At 48.1% G+C, this 25,072-nt stretch overlaps 1 protein-coding gene across 1 annotated transcript; it reads left to right on the forward strand.

Annotated features, from left to right (window-relative positions):
* The first annotated feature begins 6,515 nt into the window (after window positions 1-6,515).
* On the forward strand, window positions 6,516-18,888 carry KRT72 (keratin 72). The gene is made up of 9 exons (XM_020895016.2): window positions 6,516-7,012; window positions 9,157-9,371; window positions 12,003-12,063; window positions 12,423-12,518; window positions 13,285-13,449; window positions 14,049-14,174; window positions 16,657-16,877; window positions 17,520-17,554; window positions 18,310-18,888. Exons 1-9 carry the CDS (start codon window positions 6,551-6,553, stop codon window positions 18,501-18,503), a joined length of 1,575 nt encoding a protein of 524 aa, XP_020750675.2. The 5' UTR covers window positions 6,516-6,550; the 3' UTR covers window positions 18,504-18,888.
* The last annotated feature ends 6,184 nt before the right edge of the window (window positions 18,889-25,072 follow it).

Genomic DNA, 25,072 nt, shown 5'->3' on the forward strand with positions numbered 1-25,072 from the left:
TGGTTGCCCATTATATATAAAGCACTTTATTAGAAATGGGGGTTGTGCTTGGCAGTTAAATAGGTTTTCCCTATCCTCATGTCAAGAGAAACAAAATGAATATACATATGCAGCGAAAAGGTTTATGTGAAGAATAGGTAATGGCAGCAAAACAGACATATATAAATATATATATCCATTTCTGTCTATCTATTCTCAGTTCAGTTCAGTTGCTCAGTTGTGTCCAACTCTTTGAGACACCACGGACTGCAGCACATCAGGCTTCCCTGTCCATTACCAACTCCTAGAGCTTGCTCAAACTCATTACCATTGAGTCGGTGATGCCATCCAACCATATCACCTCTCCTCCTGCCTTCAATCTTTCCCAGCATGAGGGTATTTTCCAATGAGTCAGTTCTTTGCATCTATCATTTTAGTTGTTGATTAATCCGACAAAACGAAAGGGTTGGAGGATTATAACTAGGTCTCAAACAAAATGATTATGTCTTCTTTCAAAGAACTTGAAATGCATATATGAATGTATCCTCTCGTACTGTCAAAGAAGCAAGGCAATGGCATTTCCAGGCTATGACTTGATCTTTAGGTATATATCTAAATATTATTACTTCATATTCTCAAATAGGAAAAAAAATTTTCATTTAAATGAAATATATACAACTTTTTTTCATTTCTAATGTGAAAAAGAAAATCAGTTTATCATAAAAGATGGGAATAAAGTCAACGAAAAATTATTTGGGGAAAGAAAAGGAAAAGGGTCCAAACTCTTAATGAAGGTCTTCCTAGTGGCGTTAGTGGTAAAGAAACCATCTGCCAATGCAGGAGACATAAGACACGCAGGTTCAATCCCTGGGTTGGGAAGATCCCCTGGAGGAGGAAATGGCAAACCACTCTAGTATTCTTGCCTGGAGAAACCCCATGGACAGAGGAACCTGGCAGGCTACAGTCCATAGGATCGCAAAGAGTTGGGCACGACTGAAGCGATTTAGCAGGAACTTTTAATGAAGATGTAACCACAAAAAAATGTAACTATAACCCAGGTGGAATATGGGCAACGTAAGAAATCAGAGGCAGCACAGAGGAGAGTGGGAACTTCAGGGAGGTCAGGGGAGGCTGGCAGAGAAGGCATCACCTATGGAGTTTTGAGAGGATGGAGCTTACTAGGCAGGCAAGAGGAAGAAGTGGGCATTGTACCCAGAGGCACTAGATGGTATAAGTAGGTCACGGCTGCCCGAGTGTGAAGAGGAAGGCTGAAGAAGTTCCGAAGGTGGAGAGGGAGGGGGCAGTGGCACCTGAAGCTGGGGAGATGGGCAGCAGGCACATCAGAGAGGCACTGTGTGTGCTGAGGAGCTGGGATTTCATGCTGCAGAGCTCGTGGGAGAAGCCTGGATCTTAGGCGTCAGATAGACCCAACTGAGGTCCTCCTCCACCACTCACTGTGTGACTTGGGCAAGCTCCTTCTGCCCCATGTGTCTCAGTTTCCTCAGGTGTGAAAAGGGGTTAATAATAGTAGTTCCCTCATAAAGCTGTCATGAGAATTACAGTTAATGAGAGAATGTAGGAGAATTCTTTACTTTAGTGACTGCCACATCGTATGTGTTCCATAAATGGTAATTAATAAACCACTGTTACTATTATAGCTCTTAGTATTACTAGGATAGACTCTTCTTTCAAGAAGCTGAAGTGAGAGGGAAAATAGAGAAGGTCTAATAGCGATAAGAAGACATTTCACTAACAGGAACTAAGGATAAAGAGTATTGGCTATTAAGAGAGATTTCTATCACTTAACTTCTATGCTTGGATTCGGGTAATTAACACTGACTGCCTCCATGGGAAAACCCTGAAATCTCAGTGGTTTAACTTAACATGAAAAAGGTTCATTTTTCATTCCCAGTCTAAGGCATCTCATCCACGTGGTTATGACAGTGGATGTCTCAGGAGCCTAGGCTCTTGTGTTTTCTAGCCCTGTCAACCTGGAACACCCAGTTTCCAGAGTTACTAGGATAGGAGAAAAGAGAGATTCAACAAGTATGTGGGCTGCTGACTGCCTCACTCTAGAAATGACAAACTTCAACGCCACTCACACTTAATTGGCCACCACGGCCCCAATCTCCAGCCAAATCCCAAAGGAGGGTGGGGAATGGGGAGGAGCCAAGGGCACTTGGTAAGCACTGGCAGTCTCTGGTACCACCTTCCTCAATGTAGGGACAGACATCAGTTACCACCAGATGGTAACTCCATTGAGTGGTGTTGGGGTGATGCTGGCATCTGCCCTCCAGTCCACATAAGCAACTTTCCTTTGGTTTTGACAGTGTAGCTGGAGACATGTTGCTATAAACTAGATCAGTCTGCATATTATATTTATTATACTTAGATCTCCTTCAGGTTTTTAAGGAGATACTGTAAATTTGTTTGGATTTGGAAATTTGTCTACTTAATAGTGGACTAGAGAAAACTTGTTCAATATTTCTTAAAGTATATTCCTTAAAACCCTGATTCCTACATTTGGTCAAGGAGAGGGGCTCTATGACCTAAAAAAAGGTTTGGAAAGCCTTTATTTTTTTTTTTTATAACAGTACTTTATTTCTGATACTGGAATCAGTATTCTACTTTCCTCTCCAATTTTTTTTTTTTTAACAGATGGCTAACAAACACGTGAAAAGATGCTCAACATCACTCATTATCAGAGAAATGCAAATTAAAACCACAATGAGGTGCCATTACACACCAGTCAGGATGGCTGCTATCCAAAAGTCTACAAGCAATAAATGCTGGAGAGGATGTGGAGAAAAGGGAACTCTCTTACACTGTTGGTGGGAATGCAAACTAGTACAGCCGCTATGGAGAACAGTGTGGAGATTCCTTAAAAAACTGGAAATAGAACTGCCATATGACCCCGCAATCCCACTCCTGGGCATACACACTGAGGAAACCAGATCTGAAAGAGACACATGCACCCCAGTGTTCATCGCAGCACTGTTTATAATAGCCAGGACATGGAAGCAACCTAGATGCCCATCAGCAGACGAATGGATGAGGAAGCTGTGGTACATATACACAATGGAATATTACTCAACCATTAAAAAGAATTCATTTGAATCAGTTTTAATGAGATGGATGAAACTGGAGCCCATTATACAGAGTGAAGTAAGCCAGAAAGATAAACACCAATACAGTATACTAACGCATATATATGGAATTTAAAAAGATGGTAGCAATAACCCTATATGCAAAACAGAAAAAGAGACACAGATGTACAGAACAGACTTTGGGACTCTGTGGGAGAAGGCGAGGGTGGGATGTTCTGAGAGAACAGCATTGAAACAAGTATACTATCAAGGGTGAAACAGATCACCAGCCCAGGCTGGATGCATGAGACAAGTGCTCAGGGCTGGTGCACTGGGAAGACCCAGAAGGATGGGATGGGGAGGGAGGCGGGAGGGGGGATTGGGATGCGGAACACATGTAAATCCATGGCTGATTCATGTCAATGTATGGCAAAAACCACTACAATATTGTAAAGTAATTCGTCTCCAACTAATAAAAATAAATGAAAAAAAAAAAAAAAAAACAACACTCATACTAACAGTGGGAAGGGGGAGGGGAAATATCAGGATGGGGCAGGAGGTACAAACTTTCAGGTGTAAGATAGACTCAAGGATGTATTGTATAATGGGGAAAGATAGCCAGTATTCTGTAATAATTGAAAATGTTAAGTAAAATTTTTAAAAAGCTCACTTATAAAAATTAAATGCTTATATTGGAAAATTTAAAAATATTAAAAAATAAAAAAAAGAATTAGAATTTCACTTCCCAGTCACCATGCAAGAAAGCCCTGAATGTTGTTCACTCTTTGGTAGCAGTAGCACTAAGTGTATTAATGGACCCTGCAATAAGATGCTTCCTTAACTCTTTTTTTTTTTTTAACCCAGCATGGAATCCACCCCTACAGTTTTTTTCTACATGATATCTATTAATTTCCTTAGAACTAGTGTTCTGGGGCAAGAGAGACCCACTGGCAAATTCTTGCTTAATGAGTTTCGTCCATCTTAGACTGCTGAGCTCTAGTTTCAAAGGGTGCTGTTTCTGGCCCCATCTAGCAATCCAGGGGTTGCCATTTCTCAGAACTAATGGGAGAGATGGTCACAGGGCCTGAGGTGACATAGTGAGCTGTCAGAGGCAGGTGCAATGAGAACCCTGCTTATCAGGCTTCAGCCACATTTTGATCTGCCCATATCCTCACATATCTGATGTCTCTGAAACCTGGATGTGTCACTTTTGCCTTTTCATAATCTCTAAGGTGAGCCTGAGGGTTGAGGAATTCTTGATTCATCCACCCAGTTGACCCTTCACTGGAGGATAAGAAAAGGTCATTTACTTGTTCCTTTACCTGGACCCAGGTTCAATCCCTGGATTGGGAAGATTCCCCTGGAGAAGGAAATGGCAACCCACTCCAGTATTCTTGCCTGGACAATCCCATGGATGGAGGAGCCTGGCAGGCTATAGTCCATGGGGTCACAAAGAGTCAGACACGATTGAGTGACTTCACTTTACCTGTTCCTGCCTAGGGGTGGCCAGCACCTAACTCTGGGTAGAAATGGCTTGGTATCAGATGGCTAAGTGTCTCAGCTTCTTAGAAGGTTTCCAGGAAAAGGGAGACTTCAAAGTCTCCCTTTGAAAGCTAATTCTATGTAAGTTTCTTCTGCTTCAATTTAAAACCTTTTTTAAAACTCAGTGACCAGAACTTATAACTAATTTTTGTGTTCATGGGGTGTGGGGGGTGGAGACCACTGGCTAAAATCATGGGGCAGAAGGAGAAATCTCATGAAATAATGGAAAGCACAATCCTGAGTTTCTTGAATGGCCTGATGATCACCCTGTCACACTGATGTCCTCCCCTCTCCAGAGAGAATGGACTATAGAATCTCCTCTTAGATAGCAAAGAGAGCCCACCCCTTGCCCCCCAGGATACCCCAGACTCCTTTATCTGTTTATCTGTGGCTGGCGCCACCTCCAGCACTCACCAGTGTCCCCAGAGCCTTGTTCCCTGTGGGGTAAACACCTTGGCTGTTATTATGTTCTGTGATTGGTTCAGTGGAGGCTGTGTCAGTCATCTACCCCCAGGCACTCTCTGGCTGGCCCATTAGTCCCAAGGGAAGCTGAGGCTCCACTGAAGAATAGAAGACACAACACAAGCTTCATCCTGACCTCCAGTCTCTTTCACATTTGTCCTGAATGTCCTGATGCCAAGGCCTTGGCTGAACCCCAGGGGAGTAGGGAGGGAAGGACCTTAATCCAGAGGCACCTGTCAATCTGATGGAAGAATGGGATAGAGTTCTAAGACTCAGACAGACTGAGCTATAAGAGTGATGAAACAGAACCCCCTGGATGCCAGAGGAGCAGGAGGGAGCTGCTTCTCAGGGAAGAGAAGAATTGAAGGCAACTCAACTTGGTAAAAAGGAAGCTGAGTTAGATCAAAGAAAGATGCTCCTGAGCTTACATGGAATCAGGTTCTAGAACTGAGTCTTAATTTCAGACTGGGGGAGGCCTTTCCTGACCTGAGAGTCCATCATATGTTGATCCAGAATCAGAGATGTCAGGGCAGCAAATGTCCTGACCAAACTTTCCTTGATTGGAGGAATGATCCTCTTCTACTATTAAAAACAAGACATAAAACTCAAACAAACAAACCAAAAACAAAACTAATCAAAACCCTCCAAACTAAACCAGACAACAGTGAAACAACCCCCAAACCTCAGGAAAGGCCGTCTTCCTAAAGTTCTCCCGCACCATCTCCCCAGGCCGCCTTCTTCTCTCCATCCTAGATAATGTCTCCTCAACTCTTGTTCCAGAAACGCTTTTCCGGAGAAAGCTTTTAGCTCTGGCCCAAAACCATCTGCCAGCACTTGTGACCAGAGCTCTCACTAGCCTTATTTGTCACCATGTCTGGTCTCCCAGATTGAGAAGTCCCTGCAGACGGACCAGAAGTTTCCTTGGAACTTCCTTCCAGGACAGGCCAGGGTCAACTTCATCTAGAGGCCTGGACAGACAGCAGGTGACAGACTAAGCAGGACTCTGGAATATTCTTGACCTTGTTCATGCCCTTCTGAAGCAGAACCAGCCTGGACATCTGTTACCCTGTTACCCTGGCCCCTCCTCTACCCAAAGAGGCCAGACCCACTGAGAACTTCCACTGGAGATCTGGGCAGGGATAACCCCAGTGATTGCAGGGCAGTGAGGAGAGATAAGGCAGCCAAATTACTATAATGCAGGAGGTAAGCAGAGCAAATGCAGGGTTTGGGACCATTTTATAGGGAATTCATGGGGAATTGAGGCTGGAAGAGACAAAAATCTCAGAGGGGAGATGGTAATTTCATAAACGGAGAACCAAGAGGCCCTAGGTGGCCTGAAAGATATTCACGAACTACATATTAGGTTGACTCCAGCCGGCCCAGCCCTCTGACTATTTAAGGACTGAGCAGGGACAGAAAGCCCAGCTGCTCTGCGCCCCTCGCCAGTCCACCCAGCAACCGGTGACCTCCACCTCCCAGTCATGAGCCACCAGTTGAACCTCTACCCCGGTGGAGAGCGCCTGGCCTTCAGCGGCTGCTCTGCCATCATCTCCAGCCGGGTCAGCAGCAGCACCGCCTCATTCCGGGCCAGCGGCGTCAAGGGCACGGCCACCTTCGGCAGCAGGAGCCTCTTCAACTGCGGGGGCGGCCGGCGCCTGGCCCTGAGCTCCTCGGCCGGGCGGGGCAGCTCTGCGCTGGGTCCCTGCGCAGCCACGGGTGGTGGCCGCCGGGGAGGCTTCGTGGGCACCGTCTTCGGCAGCGCGGGGCTAGGGCCCGCGTGTCCGTCCGTGTGCCCGCCAGGCGGCATCCCTCAGGTCACCGTCAACAAAAGCCTCCTGTCCCCCCTCAACGTGGAGCTGGACCCAGAGATCCAGAAAGTGCGCGCCCAGGAGAGGGAGCAGATCAAGGCTCTGAACAACAAGTTCGCCTCCTTCATTGACAAGGTTGGTGCTGGAGCGTCTACCCGTCCCTGCCTTGGTGCCCAGTGTACATGCGGGTCTCACTCTGCCTCTGCCACTGGCGTGGGAACTTGGGCAAGTTAGTTATGCTCTCTGAACTTCCCTTGCCTCTTGTGTAAAATGGGCACAAGAGTAGCTCTAACCCCATAAGTTTATAATGAGGATGAATTGGATGTTTCTAAGGTGCTTAAAACAGTGCCTGGCACACCTTCACCCCGCCCCTTCCCCTTAAAGAGGAGCTTCATTCCTTTCTTGCTGGAAGAGACTCAGGAAAGGTGTCAGTGGCAGGAGATGCGTAATGGGCCCCCTGAGGGCTGTCACTGCCAGAGAGATGGGTTTGCAGTTCCAGGACAGGGGGTGTCCCAGGACGGGATACCTGGTGGGTGAGAAAGACCTGGACGGTAGGAAGTGGGATAAGGATGTAAACCAGCAAGGTTTTTAGAGGAGGTGAGAGGAAAGGGCTAGAACAGTGAAGGTGCTGAGGGGAGAAAATTTGGAAGGAGGGCTTGTCAAATTATGTGTGTGTATGTCCAGAAATTGGGGCAACAGAGAAGATGACTCTGGAGTCATAGGCAGTGACCCTGCTGAATGGGAGGAGACAAAGAATGGGCTTCTCTTGTCTCCACCTGGAAAGATCTAGACCATGATGGATATGATACTAATAATAGCTGACACTCCTCAGTGCCTGGTGCTGACCCAAGTGGTTCTCATTTATCAACCCATGATTCAGTGATCACTCTTATCTTGCAGAAGCTCAAATTAAGATAGAGAGAAGCTAAGAAATGTGCCAGGATAATAGAAAAGGCAGCAACAGTAGCTTGTATCCCTCACTACTGTACTTGGGAAGAGGAAATGAAGTAGTTGGAGGACAGAGGGCAGGAGTGGAAGAAATAATTAAAGAGATTGGTAAGAAGAGGAATGTTGGTGTAGCAGAGGCCTGACGTTGTTCACTACAAAAATGAAAAACCTTCCGTCAATATGAATAGATTTGTAAAGATGTGATTGTTGTCGTCCAGTTGCGCAGTCATGTCTGACTCTTTGTGACTCCATGGACTGCAGCACACCAGGCTTTCCTGTACTTCACTATCTCCCAGAGTTTGCTCAAACCGACTCCATTGAGTCGGTGATGCTATCTAACCATCTCATCCTCTGTCATCCCCTTCTCCTGTTCTCAATCTTTCCCAGCATCAGGGTCTTTTCCAATAAGCTGGTTCTTTGCAATAGGTGGCCAAAGTATTTGAGCTTCAGCATCAGTTCTTCTAGTGAATATTCAGGGTTGATTTCCTTTAGGATTGACTGATTTGAACTCCTTGCTGTCCAAGGGACTCTCAAGAGTCTTTTTCAACACCACAATTCAAAAGCATTAATTCTTTGGCATTCAGTCTTCTTTATGGTCCAGCTCTCACATCTGTACATGACTACTGGAAGAAGCATAGCTTTGACTATACGTACCTTTGTCAGCAAAGTAATGTCTCTGCTTTTTAATATGTTGTCTAGGTTTGTCATAGCTTTTCTTCCAAAGAGCAAGCATCTTTTAATTTTGTGGCTTCAGTCACTGTCTGCAGTGGTTTTGGAGCCCAAGAAATTAAAATCTGTCATTGTTTCCACTTTCCCCCCATTTATTTGCCATGAAGTGATGGAACCAGATGCCATGATCTTAGTTTTTTGAATGTTGAGTTTAAAGATGTGACAATCTGCTTCCAAAACCAATGAAAGAAACAAACCAGGAGCGATTTAGAAGACGTCATATAAGAAAGAACATGCAAATTACCAGGGTGACTTTCCAGTGCCATTCCCCAGTCACTATTTCTTCCTGCTTCTCATTTCCCTTCACTCCAAAAACACCAGCATTTATAACAAAAAATGCTGCCTTAACCACATGGTAAGTCATGGTGGCAGATGATAGACAGCATTGCTTCCACCCACTTCCTGATTTCATTTAAGACTGGATCCTGTTTCTTGTCTTAGAGACAAGGTGGCCGTGTCCCTCTGGCTGAATCCACTCTCTGAGGAACTTCGCTCTTTCCTGCAGGATGACACCATCTGATTTCTGGGGCCCTGTCCTCACTCTTGAGAGGCAAGAGCACTTGGGGGAGCGTTTGGGGTCTATGACCACCTTTGGTTTCCAGGTGAGGTTCCTGGAGCAGCAGAACCAGGTGCTGGGGACCAAGTGGGAGCTGCTGCAGCAGCTGGACCTGAACAACTGTAAGAACAACCTGGAGCCCATCCTTGAGGGCTACACTAGCAACCTGCGGAAGCAGCTGGAGACGCTGTCCGGGGACCGGGTGAGGCTGGACTCGGAGCTGAGGAGCATGCGTGATGTGGTGGAGGACTACAAGAAGAGGTGAGTGGAGAGGTGGAGAAACGCCACTGGAAGGTCTTGATTATAGGTGAGGTTGTGATTTGGAGCCAGCAATTTTGTCTTCTTGAGTCCTTTGCTGATATCATTACTACTCTTTCTTGTATGGGAGGGAGAGCGATCTAGACAGGATGAAATGTAGGAAGAGAAAAGATCTACCCAAAATGGTGTTCCAAATTGCCCAGGAGATGATGTGCTCATTTTAAACATTGGAAATGGAAGAATGTTGGGGGTGGGGGGTGTGTGGAGAGAACTGTCTCAAAACCAGATGAACAACCCAAATGGCTTTGTAGCTTCTCCTGAGTGAGGTTTTCTATAGGAATTGCCAGGACTCCATAGAAGGAAACATCCTTCCAATCTCAGGACACATCTTAAAGCTAAGCAAAAATGAGTTTTTAAAGGTTTTTTTCTTTTTCATGGTGAGGCATCTCCATGCTGCTGAATCCCACTATTAAAGAGAACAGTTGAGAGTGTGTTTGGACGGGAAATGGTTTCTCCTTCTAAGTTGAACCTGTGAGGAGAGAGAGTGATGCCCCAGCTTGGTGGGATCTGATATTTTGGTGGTTTGCTTCCAGGTGTTAGGATTTTTGGGGATAGATGACTTCTTCCACAAGGTGGTGAAGATGGTCGGAACTGGGCTCTTTTTCTTGGTTCACTTTTGATCTGCCCATCCATCTCTACTGAAGTCCCCCTAAAGTGGAACTCTGGCCTGAGCCCTGTATGGAGCCCCTGAAGGCGGCGGTGACATAGTCCTGGACTTCTGAAAGCACACAGATTGTGGGGACAGGCTTAGAGAACACCCCCAGAGAGCCCCCTCTTTAAATATGTGTACACACTCAAATACAATTTCCAAAATTTTGGTTCATTTAATTTACAGAAAGCATCTATCATCTAGCTTAACTGGAAAGCTAGCTTTTGTTGTCAAACCAGTGAAATAAGAGTTTCTTTCTATCCGAAAAAGTGTGGCTTCATATCTAAATTCAAGTCAAAATATAAAACATGCACTGAGGACTATTTTAAAATCCACTCAGCAATAAACTAAGGGTGACATCTTGTACAGCAGGCTATTGAAAACATTAAAGATTAAAATGATGTAGATTTAACATAATTAATACATCTATATTCTAAAACAACATAAATCCAAGTGTACTTTGTCATGGTTTAACTTTTAATTATGCATTTTAATCTGCTTTTAAAAATTATATATTATTTATTAAGTCCATAGTAATGTAAAACACAGTTTTTCTTTATAAATGTTGTATGTGTATATTGAACTCTGATATTCAATTTTTAGAAGTAAATGATGAGAAGTTATTTATAATACATGAATGTCATCAATTTTGATAGCCATCATGATCCATCTTTTCCAATGTATTTTATGAAGTAGTAAGATGTAAGGTGCTAAAAGCTAATTGGTCTCCAATTAGCACATACTTTTATTTTTGTTAATAGGATGGATATAATGTGATAACATGTAAGATAATATGAGATAAAATTGTGATGGAAATAACTCTTTCATAGTATAACTTGATAGAAAGGAGTTTTTAATTATCTTTTGAATAACACACATAGAATCTGAGATAGATCATATAAGCTATTTTTCTGTGTTTTACCCAGTGCAACTAGAAAAATCTGGCAGTCTTCAGAAAATGTCCCACTGTTTAAGTACTTTAAATAACCCACTTCACTAACCTGTACTACTTCAGCAATCCAACAAAACTTTATTTTCTTGGCAGCCAGTGACATGACTTAGGAAGTAAAAAGCTGAGAAGAATTGCTCCAGTTAATGTGTATGAAAAATAGCTCCTTTGGGGGCACAAAACATTTCTTTCCAATACTCTATTTTATTTGCTCTCACAAATATCCTGTATTATGTTCTTTAAAGAATCCTTTTATTCTTCTTTTTAAACAAAAGGCCCCATGGATAGGAGGCAAGGCAAGAGGGGAAGAGGGGATGTGAGACCCGAGCCCCACACCCCTTCCCCACCTATCCCTTTTCTGCTTATATATTTATACTCTATCTACAAGTCCCTGGGGCAAGGTGACATGTTCTTTGTTAATAGAAAGGGATGGAGTAGTGAGATCTTTAAGTGAAATGATCAGTGCTCTTGACCCTCCAAGCTACAATACATGTGTAATGAGAATATCTCACCCACATCCAAACACCCTATTTCCAAGACCTTGCTTCACCTGTGTAAGAAACAGGCATAACTTACAGAGAAAGGGAATAGCATTTTTTTGGTGCCTGGGAGCTTTCTTCTCCGGCTAGGGCTCGTATTAAGGTGCCAGCTGGTGGGGAGGGGGGTGACTTTCGGTTGTCACGAGGAAGGTGGGACAGCAGAACGAGCATGATGTCTCCATCACAGATGCATTCCCAAGTAGATACATTTTAGGGTAGCCTGACTATGAGTGAAGGAGCTGCACACTGATGCCTTTAAACCTGTCCTTGTCACATCCCCTTTCAGAAGGCTCTCCGTGCCCCAGGGGAACGTAAAGCCCAGGCTGTGGGCCATTGCCCTGCAGCTTTTGGCACAGAGGCGATTGCTGCCTGCTCAGTGAGCATTCGCAGAATAGAACTGTCCCACTGGTGACACTCCTTTCTCTTGCCCCACGCAGGTACGAGGTGGAGATTAACAGACGCACAGCTGCTGAGAATGAGTTTGTGATGCTCAAGAAGGTATGAGGTGGGTAGGGAGGGCTGGAAGAAGCCTGGGGGCTCCCTAGGGACCCGGCATGCAGATGTTTGCAGGATGAGGAAAGGGCCCTTATGGGTCACTTAGTCTCTAGGACAGAGATGGCTAGGCTTCTATTGTTCCACTCATCTCTTCACGTCCCTTGCCTGGGCAGCATGCTGCTTCCAGAAGCTATCAGCTTTAGATCCAGGTGCAGCCGTGGCCCTGCACATTGGTTGGTTTGCTCTCAGGGATCGGGCCTCCCTGTGAAGCATGGTGGAAGGGGAGAGAGCAGTGAACCTGGGGCTCCTTGTGGCAGGAGGAGGGGCAGGGGGAGAGGCAGGTCTCTCTCTGTGTTCCCCAGGACGTGGATGCCGCTTACATGAACAAGGTCGAGCTCCAGGCCAAAGTGGACTCCTTGACAGATGAGATCAAGTTCTTGAAGTGCCTCTATGAAGGGGTAAGGACCCTGCTGAGCTCTCTGGTGGTCTGTTCCTCTTGCAAGTGGTTTCTGGCCCTTGGCCTGGATGGTCACATGACCAAGGGTTGGCAGAGAGGCCTTTTGACCTCTGTACTGACCCACATTGTCAGTACAGCTGCCATTTGCTGAGGCCCTACTATGTGCTGAGCAGTGGGGGTAGGCTTTGAGGAGACCATGATGGAGGAGAAATGATTCCTGTCCTCTAGGAGTCCATAGTCCGGTAGGGAAAACAGCATGTAAATGAGCTTTGGGAGAGCAGCGGAATGGTGAATTCTGCCTGAGGTGTCGGTGAAGGTTCCAGGAGAAAGGTGAGCAAGATTTCCATGGGTGCAGGGAAGGGCTTGGACTCCAGCCTGAAGGAGCAGAATTAGGGGAGACCTGGAACTGGAGTTGTGCTAAAGTATGAGGGGCCTGGAGAAGTGGGGGTTCATTGGTGACTCTCTAGAGAACCGAGTGTCACATAAGGAGTTCAGACTGATCCATGGTGGCTGTTGGTACGGAGAGAGTGGGTAGGGTGGGAGGAGTCCTGCATGTGTGGTGGAGAGGGCAGTCCTATGGGTGGAAAGCTCTATGTTTTCATTTCACACCCACAGGCTTGAGTACTGCAGGCCTCTGCTGAAGGCAGAGCTGATGTGCCGGGGAAGGGCAGGAAGGGGAAGCAGGGGATTTGCTAGAGAGGATCAAGAAAAGGGACCCCCACCTTGGGAAACCTTTAACTGACTCCCCTCCCCTAACTGTCCTCCAGGAGATTGCTCAGATCCAGTCCCACATCAGTGACACATCCGTCATCCTGTCCATGGACAACAACCGCGATCTAGACCTGGACAGCATCATCGCGCAGGTCCGCACCCAGTACGAGGAGATCGCCCTGAAGAGCAAGGCCGAGGCCGAGGCGCTGTACCAGACCAAGGTGAGCTGAGGGCCAGGTGTGCAGCGGCCCAGCGACCACAGCTACCATCCTGTCATCATGTACGCACGTGTGTGCTTGTGTGTGTGTGTGCATGTGTTGGGGCTGGGCAGAGACTTCCTGCTTCTTGGAGTTGGGTCTTGTGGAAATGCCATCCTGTGGTCCAGAGAGATCCTCCACAATCTTGGCAGGTGTTGGGGGCCATGCATGGGCTAAGCCCTTCCCCAGCCAAGGCCCTTGCTGACAACTGAGGCCACATCAGTCACTGCTTCAGTAAGATTCTGACGCCATTTCTGTGGACAATCCACAATCTCAGCTTTTCTTCTATTTCCAATTTTGTCAAAACGAGGACAGGAAATTCAGACTCCATTAGGGCTATCATGTTTGAGAATCCAAGGATCCTGTTGAAGTGGGGCTGGGCCTTCCTATCCAGAAGGAAAGGGTTGTCTTTCTCCCTCTCCCTCTCCCCCTCCCCTCCTCCTCTTATGACTGTGCTGTGTAGATAACGAGAACGGTGCCCCGTCACTCTCCCTCTCCTTCAGCACCCTACGGACTGAATTCCCAACTGTCCTGTGCTCCTCGTCTCTTTCCCCCAATCTCAGATCCAGGAGCTGCAAGCCACAGCGGGCCAGCACGGGGATGACCTCAAACTCACCAAGGCTGAGATCTCAGATCTCAACCGGATGATCCAGAGGATCCGCTCAGAGATTGGGAATGTGAAGAAGCAGGTGGGTTCTATGAAAGGAGTCAGCTGACAGCACTCATTGGTTTGAGACCAATTATTGTTTTGTACAGTCAGTATGAGAACAGTTGTACCAGCCTATACAAATGAGAAGAGCATCCTGCCCTTCCCAGCACTGTGAGGATCTTGCACCAATATGTATGAGGCTCATTACTAAAAAGGGTAAAACAAGATCTCTAAGGAGAGAACAGTAGGAATCCATATGGAAGGATGTAGCATTCTTTGTTGGGCATCACACTCCCTAAGTGCTGTAGGGCTTCCAAGGGGCTCTGGATGTGTGGGGACCCGGCTTCCTGTAGGAGGTGGATTACCTTGGGATGGAAGGCAGAAAGAGGGAAGGGGGTCTGGTGAAGGAACCCACAGGAGCAGTGGATGTGAGGTGGGCATGTGTGCCAGAAGGAAAGATGCCCACCCTGAGCAGAAGGTCCATGATGGGTGGGTGGCAGGGAGCAGGACACCTCTAGGTAGGAATGGGTGGATTATGGGCAGTATTCAAAGAGGGTGGTGGACCTTAGACCCAGTGTAATTGGTGAAAGGGTTTGGAAATTTCCCATGATGAATCTGTGCCGGAGGAAGGAGAGCCAGCAGTGGATTTTAGAAGAGAGTGGAGAAGGAAGATTGCCACCCCACCCCAACCCCCACCACACACACCCCCAACACTAGTCTTGGCTCAGGTCTCTGCTGAGTGTTTGCCCTTTCCTGTGGCTGTCTGTGGGAGGCACTACACTGAACTCAGCCCATAGGAACACAATATGGGGCCATGCTTGTGATTCCAAAGCAAGCAAACTCATGAATCTCCCAAAGTTTGTGGAGTTTGGTGCAAGGATTTAAGGTCTCAGCTTCCTGGGCAAGTCAAGTTCCCTATCTCCTCCTCTTCTCTGCCCCGCGTGTGCACGTGCATACACACACACAGCCCTCCTCCAACAGCGGAAAGAAAAAAGACAGACTAAGAACCTATGGTGTTTTTATTTAATCAAGTTCTGCATAAATGAAAGAAAAACACAAGGTGTTTGAAGCTACCTTTGGTACCCAGTTACTCTATTTATCTGATAAAATGCTCTGTGTACATGTTTAGGCAAACTTATCACCAGAAAATGACATTTGTGATGAAAAGGCCACCGTGCTTTGGAGGTCAGGGGAGATATCCTCCTTGGGGAGCCAGTGGGGGTGACTGCTGATACTTGGTCCCCAAGGCAGCTCCTCTTGAGGGCTCTCACCCAAGGTGCTTTCCTGCCTTTTGACCTCTCCACCAAAGAAGCCCACAGTTAAACATGCAGACTCTGCATCCAGTGGCTCCAGAATCCAGCTGCTAATTGTTTCAGAGGAACCAACATTTCAGGTCTTCCTTTCAACTCATGCCACATTCACAAGACCCAAGCTTCTGGAGTCCCCCAAGTTCACCTGCAGGATCTTGGTCAGTGACAAAGAATAGAAGACAGTTTGGTGGAATTCGAGTTGTAGAGTTTATTGCATCCTCCTAAATAATTAGGTCTTCACAGTCCTGAGAATGGCAATGCTTTTCCCTGGTTCGATAGCTGGGTCCTAGGTTTTTCTGCTGAGGCTGTGAACACTCACCCGAAACACTGTAGATGCTTGTATGGCTGGGGGCCTGCCTGGTTGAGGAGGGTAGCATCAGCAGGACAGCAGTGAAAAATTCCATTTGGCTTTAGGACCAGCTGCTCTCCTTGGGGTGAAGCAACTTTGACTCCAGAAAAAGGGGACAGATCCTAGGATCCCACCAAAGCCTAACCCAGTGACTGGCAAACACACTCATGACTGAAAGGCCCAAGACACCCTCTCTATCTGCCCAGCTTCCCCTGGATGCAGCACTGAGCCCCACCTGCTGTTTACTTCTGCAAGTAACACCTAAAAGTGAAGTTTGTAAACTAGTAAAACCTGTTAGTTATGCAAAAGTATTATTGAAGGCTGTTGCCTTGTAGCATGAGTCTCTGTGCAATTTGGGAGGCCGGATCCTCCATGGGGTAGGTTTATTGGATAGACATTTTATTAATAGGAAATTTATTGGTCCCTATTTTTTTCACTATTTACAGTATCTTCCAAGATATCTTTTACACTATGGGGCAGAATTAAGGCCAGTGACCCAGAGACGTTTTAGGGTTAGTAGACTTTTTAGGGTTGGCAGAACAGCTGATGTTACAGACTAGTAGGGAGACTATGGAGCCATGTGCCCAGGTGGCCACCTTCTCAATCAATACCTTTCCCCTCCTCTCTCCCAAGGTAAGGACACTCCACCTTTATATGCCATGGCATGAGCTGGGCTGAACTGTGCCTGGAGTTGGGGGGAAGGACAGATCCTAGACATCACCTCTAGTGATGTTCAGAAAATGGGAAAACCAGAAGGACCTCAAAGCATTTACCATCAGTCAGGATCAAAAGAAGGGCGATTTTCTGAGCAGGATCTCAGAGCTATGCTCTGACCCAAAGCACTGAATCCATTTGCCCCTCAGTGCTCCAGCCTGGAGATGGCTATTGCCGATGCTGAGCAGCGGGGCGACTGTGCCCTGAAGGACGCCCGGGCCAAGCTGGATGAGTTGGAGGCCGCCCTGCTCCAGGCCAAGGAGGAGCTGGCCAGGATGATGCGTGAGTACCAGGAACTGATGAGCACCAAGCTGGCCCTGGACATTGAGATCGCCACCTACCGCAAGCTGCTGGAGGGCGAGGAGTGCAGGTGAGGGGGGGATGTCTTTCGTTTGAAGCATTATCTCTGTGCTTTAGTAGGAAGGTTGAGGGCAAACAGTTTGGTTTTGTTCAGGTGAACAAAACCTACTGAGGTGAAACTCTGTAAAGAATGGTTTTGACATGGTGTGGTAGGAAAGACCAGAGTTAGACAGCAAGAAGGACAGGATTGTAAACAACCCAAAGAGGTGGTAGGGGAAGAATTGAAGAAATTGAGAAATAGAGCATCCCTGGCCCTTCATGACTCATTCTTGAGGCGAGTGGGAGGGGCAAGATGGTCTCTAAGAGTCACCTAGGTTCAAGGTTGCTCTGGCAAAGCCTGAGGCCCAGAGAGGATGTGAGCTCACTCCTTTTAATTGTCTAAGACCAAAGGCATAACTAGTCGGAAGCAGGGGCACAATTATCCCACACATCAGATAATCCCAAAGCCACTTTGATGGAGAGGCTGACTCCCTGCAGCAGACTTTTCGTCTTAGTTCTCTGTTTCTTGAGAGGTCCCACTCGGGTGTTTGGGAAGAAAGAAGGCTGGGCTGGAGTGGAAGGCATGTCTGAGAGGGGAGGCTGATTCACTGAGGGATCTCCCTGGATCGAAGAGGTTTAGGGAGGTTTATCTGATTTTCTTCTCCCTCTGCAGGATGTCTGGTGAATATCCAAATTCCGTGAGCATCTGTAAGTATCTGCAGTACCTAGTTCTACCCTTAGTCACCTACCAGAAGTCGAAGTCCCTCTATTTTCATGACACCAAAGAAAATATAGAATAACAATAATAGTGGGTTAAGGGGAGACTCAGGGGCACAAAGAGGGAGCTGGATTTAGTAACCAAGGAGAAAAACAGTATTGTGAAATACTATTTTAATACAGGTTATACAAAAGTATAACCCATAGAGAGATCAAATGATATCCAACAGTATATAGTCCCAAAGTCTACTTTAAGAATGATACTTAATGACTGCATTCCATTTCTTTGAGGTCAGTCCATAAAAGAGGTACTGGATTGAAGTAAGAAGGAACGAGAGGAGCCTGACTGGCTGAATGATGAAAAAAGCAGAAATAACCTCCTGCAGATTTAAAAGCTAGAGAGAGCACAGTGTTCTATTGTAGGGTACTCCCAGCAGCCCCTTTCTTTAGCAGAAGCATCAGAAGGCCTCTGTGAAGTGCCTTTCTTCATCTGGTCCTATCCAGATGGAAATTCACTGCTAAAGTCTGCTAGTGCTTACAGTCTGACATTGATAGATCAACATAGACTAATTAGGAAAAGGTCAAATACATGGGGTCAAGTACATGAAAAATGACCAGTGCTGATGAAAATCTCTTAGTAAACTAAAAATAGACAATGGAGAAGCCATCCCAGGGGAGATAACTAAGGGAATGATCAGGATGTCCCAGGAAGCTGAATGAACTGGGTCTTTTCTTGCCGATTGCAGCCGTCATCAGCAACACCAGCGCTGGAGCAGGAGGCACTGGCTTCAGCGTGGGCTTTGGTGCCTCGAGCAGTTACAGCTATAAATCCTCAGCGGTGGATGTCAAAACCAAAGGCAGCTGTGGAGGCAGCGAGCTCAAGGATGCTTCTGCCAAAACCTCAGGCAGTAGCTGTGCAACCAAAAAGGCCTCGAGATGAAGGGCAGATGAAGGCTGGCTCACGAGCAGAAAGCTGCAAACCTCACCCATCTTGCCACGTCCTCATCTCCTCTTCTGGGTCCCCTTCCCAAGTCAGGAAGTGCTTCCTCTGTAACCACAGCCTTGATCCCATCCCTGCTCCTGATTCTGAGTGGGGTGATGCTCTGATGCAGGGCATCCAGCCACAAGCTCTCTTGGTGACCTCCTCCTTGGGCACCTTTCTCTGGGTCACTGCCCTGTATGCAGAGATTACACACATCCCCAGGATGCTTCTCTGTGACCAGGGGCAAGCCCCTCTGTCCTTGTACCTTTCTGGGTCTTCACAGTCAAGGGGCTCTCTGACTGGGGCCATGCCCAGTTCTCTGCTTCTCTGCAATAAATGGTAAATGCCATCTCATTCTCAGTGTTGACTCTATTGCCCGGCATACTGACATCTGAGTTGCCCCATCCAACTCTTCTTGGTCCAGCTCCTGCTTCCCTCTGGGTCCTTGGTCTGATACGGATCTTTGCCGTCTGGTCCTGGCCAGGCAGGCATTGGTTGAGAACTGCTCCTTGTAAGCAAGAGATTTGTTACAAATTTGCCTCTAGGCAGGCTTGGGTCTTCCTGGGCACCTGGGCACTTACTCCAGGTAGGCCACACAATGGCCCTGTGAGATGGGAACAGTTGCCCCCTGTACAAAGAGGCTCAGGCTGCTGTGATCAAGGAGCTGAGTCACCCCAGGACTCTCAGGTGTCTGAGTTTCAGCGCAGCTTCCTGCTCCGCCTCTCAAAACCTCCGACAGTATCCCTACAACTGTCTCTTGTTGTCAGAGAGCCATTCCTTCTTCTTCCTTTCCTCCTTAGTCTCTTGCCAACCCACCTCCTATCTTGCTCTCCCACACCAGCCTTGCTTTCCTCTTCTTCCAGCTGATTCTTTTCCATCCTCAAGTTTGAGGCCAGCATGCCCACCTGCCTGTGTATGCCTCTCTGTCTGCTGTATCCATGTAGCAGTGGCTCACGAGCTTTGGTGAATCTGGCATCGTCAGGCGCAGGGAATACAGGAGTCAGCAAACCGGCACATAAGAGCCTGTCCTAGGGGAGCTCACAGTCTGGGGGGGAGAGTAAAAGTAGCGATTAACAACAAAACAGAGGATATGGCAGGCAGTGATGATTTCTGTGAAGAAAAATTACACAGAGTAAGAAGAGTGTTCTTTGACGCACGTGTATGTTTCTGTAAGAATGTTTGTTTTCTCAGAAGTAGTTGACACAGTCGCCTTGAACGAGGTGCTGAAGAGCAGAGTCCTCCAGGGCAAGGCCACCTTCCCACAATGAGCCTCGTTTGAGGGTGAACTTCAGGGTGCCTGTGACCCCTTCTCCCTCTCATCATTCCCCAGCCTCATACTCCAGTCTTTCTTCTGGAGGCCAGGACTTTTCACACCTCAGGACCTTAGCAAATATAACTTCCAATCTCATGTGCCCATGCCCCATTTCCTGAAAGCCTGTTCATCCTTGGTGGTCCAGCTGAATTGCCACCTCCTATGGCCATGTGTTTTCTGGTCCCTCCATGTGGACTCCATCAAGTCATAAAAGCATAAATGAGAAGGAACCTGAGAGCTTGTGGCCAAGAACTCCCCGAATCCCCCCACTATTATAGGCCAGCAAACAGGCCCAGATGGCTAGGCGCTCTGCCCACGTTCACAGCCCTGATGAGCAGCAGAGTGGGGACCGGGGCCCTGCACATCCACAGCACTGTTCCCGAACCCATATTACAGTTGAGGCTCTATTTTCCAGAGCTCCGTGTTCTGTTCTGGGGCCCTCAGTCTGGCTTATGGTCAGCACTCTGTAATGTTTGTCATAGGTATACATGGCTCCATCTCACCCACCTTCACTGGGGAGAAAGAGCTCATGTAACACACATGTGTCCTGATGATTTGGCATGCAAGTGATGAAACACAACTGTGTTAAGAGATTTGTGTCTTACATTTGTCCATGTGTATGCTATTTATAGAATTTATCAACCAAATTGAGACACTTTTATTCTGGACATAATCTAAACTGGATCTGCAGACAGCAGGCGTAAGCCAGGACTGTATCAGGCACATGCTATCTTATGTCTGGCGTCCTGGCTGAGCGTCGTGTGTTTTGACTTCAAATCCTGGCTCTTCTAATGGCTGGTTGTGACTGGGTACAAGATCCTGCCCTTGTAAAATGGGGTTGATACAAGCTGGCCTTTGATGAGTGCTTTCTATATGCCAGGTACTACTCTCAGCACAACGGCAACAATGAATTCTCCCAACAACCCAACAGGTATGGTTGTTATAATGTGGATCTCACTCATGATATGCTGAGGCTCAAAGGGGTGAAATAATCCACCCAATGCCACACAGTAAATGGCAGAGTTGGGGGTCCAGCTCTGAGTCCAGTCCATGTTTTCCATGCACAATGCCTCCATACCTGCCAAAGTCCTCACTGTGGAGGAGAGTTGAGCATATGAAAAGGGATAATGCGAGTAATACAACATCTGGAGTACAGTTTGCAGCCAATGGATGTTAGGTGTTACTATAATAATCACTGTTAATGCGTGCTTACAGGGCCTTTGTGTTTACCAGCTGTGCCCTGGTCCATGAGCAGTCAATCCAGAGCAGCACTGTGCCCAGAGATCTGACTCAGGTGGGCTAAGTGCAGGGCCAGGGCAAACACTGGGTCTATTCATTGACACATGGTCCCATTCACTCACCAACTGCTCGTTTCCAAGCAGGAAGAGTAACTCCTTGGGGCTGGTATTTTGTGCCTACACTGCCCTCTGCCATCAGCTTTAGGTACTGCACCTTCCAACCCTGTGGCTCTGCAGGGAAGACTCAAAAGAGGGTGTGAGACAACCTCGGTCAGGCTCTGTGCCCACCGTGGAGCTGCCAGCTGGAGGAGATGCTGTTTCTCTCCCTGGCATGCCCAGGCAGGCCCCTGTCTCCGTGTTGCCCAGGTCCTGGCTTCTGTCTCCCCTCTTTCTTTCCCATCCCTCCTTTCACACGACTGAGGGGGTGGGTAGGGGCTGTGGTAGTGCTGACATTGCCACAGTCTGAACCTCTTTACATCTAGTCAGAGAATTCGCGACTTTCCGACAGCTCTTCCTCGATGGGCTGATCCAGGAGTCCTGGGAGGGAAAGCTCCCGTCCCTCAGCAGTACTGTGCCCTCGCCTCATCTGTGCTGTCTGCAGGCTTCCATCTCGGCTGCAAGGGGAACCCTCTGAGACCCCTCACTCTCTAACGCAAAGGGGCTTGGAGGATGATCTGGGCTTGGAGGCATGGTGAGGCACAGCCAAGGGGCTACAGAGGAAGGAAGGGATCAGAGCTGAACACAGTCTGGGAAGGCTTCCTGGAGGAGGTGAAGGGGACATGACTTGTTGGAGGCTGGGAGTGTCTTACAGACTTTTTAACTCACCGTCGGCAGCTGCTCTGAAGTTGAGCTGCCCTTTGCCAGCTGCCTCCTGTTTCCCTTCCAGGGCTGCTACCACTCCTGTTTGTAGGACAAGCCCCCTGCTTAAGGCACCATCCCTCAGCCCTTACACTCACGTTTAGCAAGTGCTGCACAGGCCAGCAGAGATGCAAAGGGTCTCCTCTCCTGCAGACCAGTTTCTACCACCCTGCCTCTCCCTCCTCACTTGGTGCACATCCACATCACACCACCATGTAGATTCGGTCCTCTCAGAGGTTCATCACTGGAATCCCTCTTTCTTACTTCCAACCCATCCATCCTCTGTCTCAGGGATTCCAGATCCTTCTGGCTAAGACTCCAGGTGCAGCCCCAAGTTCTAGATTAAAGCTACTCCCAGCTCACTGGACCCAAAAGAATCACAGCTTGGTGGCTCCAGGCTGGAGAGGGATCACCCAGTCTGTGAGGACACACACTGGCAGTTGGCCAGTCGAGAGTTTGTTTCTTTTGCCACTCATCATTACGACTTGGGCAGCTTAGTCTCCCTGCTCCTGTTTCCTCATGTGCAAAATGCTCAGTCGCTCAGTCATGTCCATCTTTTTGTGACCCCATGGACTTGTAGACCACCAGGCTTCTCTGTCCATGGGATTTTTCAGGCAAGAATACTGGAGTGGGTCACCATTTCCTCCTCTAGAGGATTGTCTTGACCCAGGGATCAAAACTGCATCTCCTGCATCTCCTGCATTGCAAGGCAGATTCTTTACCACTGAGCCATCAGGAAGGCCCCTCCTCATGTGTAAAGTGAAAATAATAAGAATATTTACTTACTAGGATTGGTGTGAAGATGAAATGAATTGAAATGTACTCAGCAAGTCCTCAGCCAATGACCCCTCCATGTCTACACTCCAGGCATGACTGTCAGAGTAGCTTCCAGCTCGATTCCAATCCCAGGCTGACAGCTCTTCCCTCGCTCTCCTTTGCTCTCCCAGCCCACATTCATTTCCAGAAGGTTCTCTCCTATGGCTGCTGGTCCCTCTCAGCCCTCTCCTTGGCTCTCTGTTATGATGTGCAGATGTTCCCTTCCCCTTAAGAGGGAGCCAGTGTGCCCAGCCTTCCATGTTCCCTGGCCCATGTTGCAGACTACTCACGTCCTAGTCCCACCGTTACGTCCAGATGTAATATCCCACTTGCTGCAATGTGGGGGGGCCCATGACCCTGGGGAGAGGGGGCTTGGTCTCGAGGCCTCCTTCTCCATGAGGGCAAGTGGACACAACTCTCTGATGGGACTCAGCTGTGGTCTCAGCTCTGGATGGAGGAGCTCACAGGCTGACTGCAGCCTCAACCCAGCCTGCCTGAGCCTCTAAGTCCCCGGCAGGCTTGCGTCCTGGCGGGTGGAGCTTAGGCCCCTCCTCCCAGCAGTGAGGGGGTTCCCTGTAGCCAGCAGGTAACTCATTCCTTCCACTCAGGCTGATCTTCACTGCGAGGCTAGGGGGTCTCTCCAGCTATAAACGCTTTAGGAGTCAGAGTAGGCAGAGAGAGAGAATCAAGAATGAGGAGTCTGTCATGGATCCATGGGGGGCTCAGGCCATGCCCCTGCCTCCATCCTCCCCCACCCCCTCATCTTCCTCCCTCTTTAGGCTTTGGCTCCTCCCCTCAGGACCAACTCCTCTCTCCCCACCTCCCAGGGAGCTAGACAAGCTTCCTTTTCTGAAAACACGCACTTCTTATTTCTTATACTTCTTTCTGGACATCCTACTTTCCGATTTTTTCCCCTTTTGGCTCCTGCTTTTTCTGTGGTCATCCAGGCCCCTTGTGCTCCTGCCCTGCTGGGGGTTCCTCCCCTTCTCCCACCCCTCTGCTAACTCCTGCCCCCAGGCTCAGGGGGGATACAGGGATATGTATATGGATATTCCTCCATACCTGAGGCAGGTACCCCCAGCCCACCACTCCAGCTTCCCCCTACTGGATGGGGGAAAGAGTGGGCTGCTCCGTCCTGTGTGGACCAGGTTGTGGGAGGCTCCGATGGGAGATAGAGGGCTTGTCATTAGGACGACTAGCTTAATTACAGCCTGCCTCGCAGCCTGCTTGTTTGCTTTGGAAATGGGCAAAGGAAGAGGCAGATCAAGCATCAGACTTCACAGCCATGATAAAAAGATTAAGGCCTGGCCCCCAGCCTGCCTGTTCTCTTAAAAAAAAAAAAAAAAAAGTCACACCATAAAGGGGATTGGGGGTTAGAAAAGTACCTTACAAATTTCTTCCAGAAGTGGCTGGGAGTTGTGGGGCAGGGCGGGGCGGGCGGGGAGAGGTCTGAGGTGAGGAGATGGATGAAATAATAGAGGTATGGGGGCCGGTGGTATTTTGAAAAGAGCAAATGAAAGCCAGCATGTCCTTCCCAGAGCAAGACGGCGCTTGTCTCCACATACCTCAGGGCTTTCGCGCTGAGGAAAGCTCTGGTGATGACTGGGCAGGGGTTGGGGTGGAGCTGTAAAGAGTCCAAAGAGCTTTTCTTTCTAAAAAGAGGAGAGAGAGAACTGAAGCATGCTTGAGGTCCACCTCAGGACCAGGAGTCTCTCCAGCCATAAAAGCCTTAGGAACCAGGGCAGGAGGAGAAAGAGAATCAAGACTGGGGAACTTAGTGAGGCATATCCAGGAAGTGCTGAATGCAAAGGACACTCAGGCTGGGAACAGTGAAAACAAGTCTGCAGTTCCCTAAGTCGGAGGGAAGCAGAGCTGGGCAGGGATCCCAGGGACAGAGGCCAGAGTGGGCAGAGGTGGGAGGTAGGGGACCATCACTTTCTTTTGAGAGCTCAAAAACGAAAGATCCAGAGGACTTGAAGTCAGAGTGGAGGCCTGGAGAAGTAGGCTCCAGCTTGAGGGTGGTGGGGGGAGGCCAGGAGACCTTGATGACCCTTCCCCTAGGAGCAGGAAGAATGCCGGCCAAAGGCTCCAACTCACCTGTATAACACAAGCCTATCCCCAAGATTTGGGCATGTACCCACCTATGTCCTGAGGGCTGTGAGGGTTATGTCCAACAATAGGGCCTGGTGAGGGGGCAAGTAGGGGGCCTGAAATCCAGCTGTGCACCCTGGCAAAGGGCTGCATCTGCCCAGAGGAAGGGGCGCCTTTTTCGAACTGGCACAAAAGCATCTTAAAGGCACTGC

The sequence above is a fragment of the Odocoileus virginianus genome, chromosome 24, assembly GCF_023699985.2.
Source record: "Odocoileus virginianus isolate 20LAN1187 ecotype Illinois chromosome 24, Ovbor_1.2, whole genome shotgun sequence".
Classification (NCBI taxonomy): Eukaryota; Metazoa; Chordata; class Mammalia; order Artiodactyla; family Cervidae; genus Odocoileus; species Odocoileus virginianus.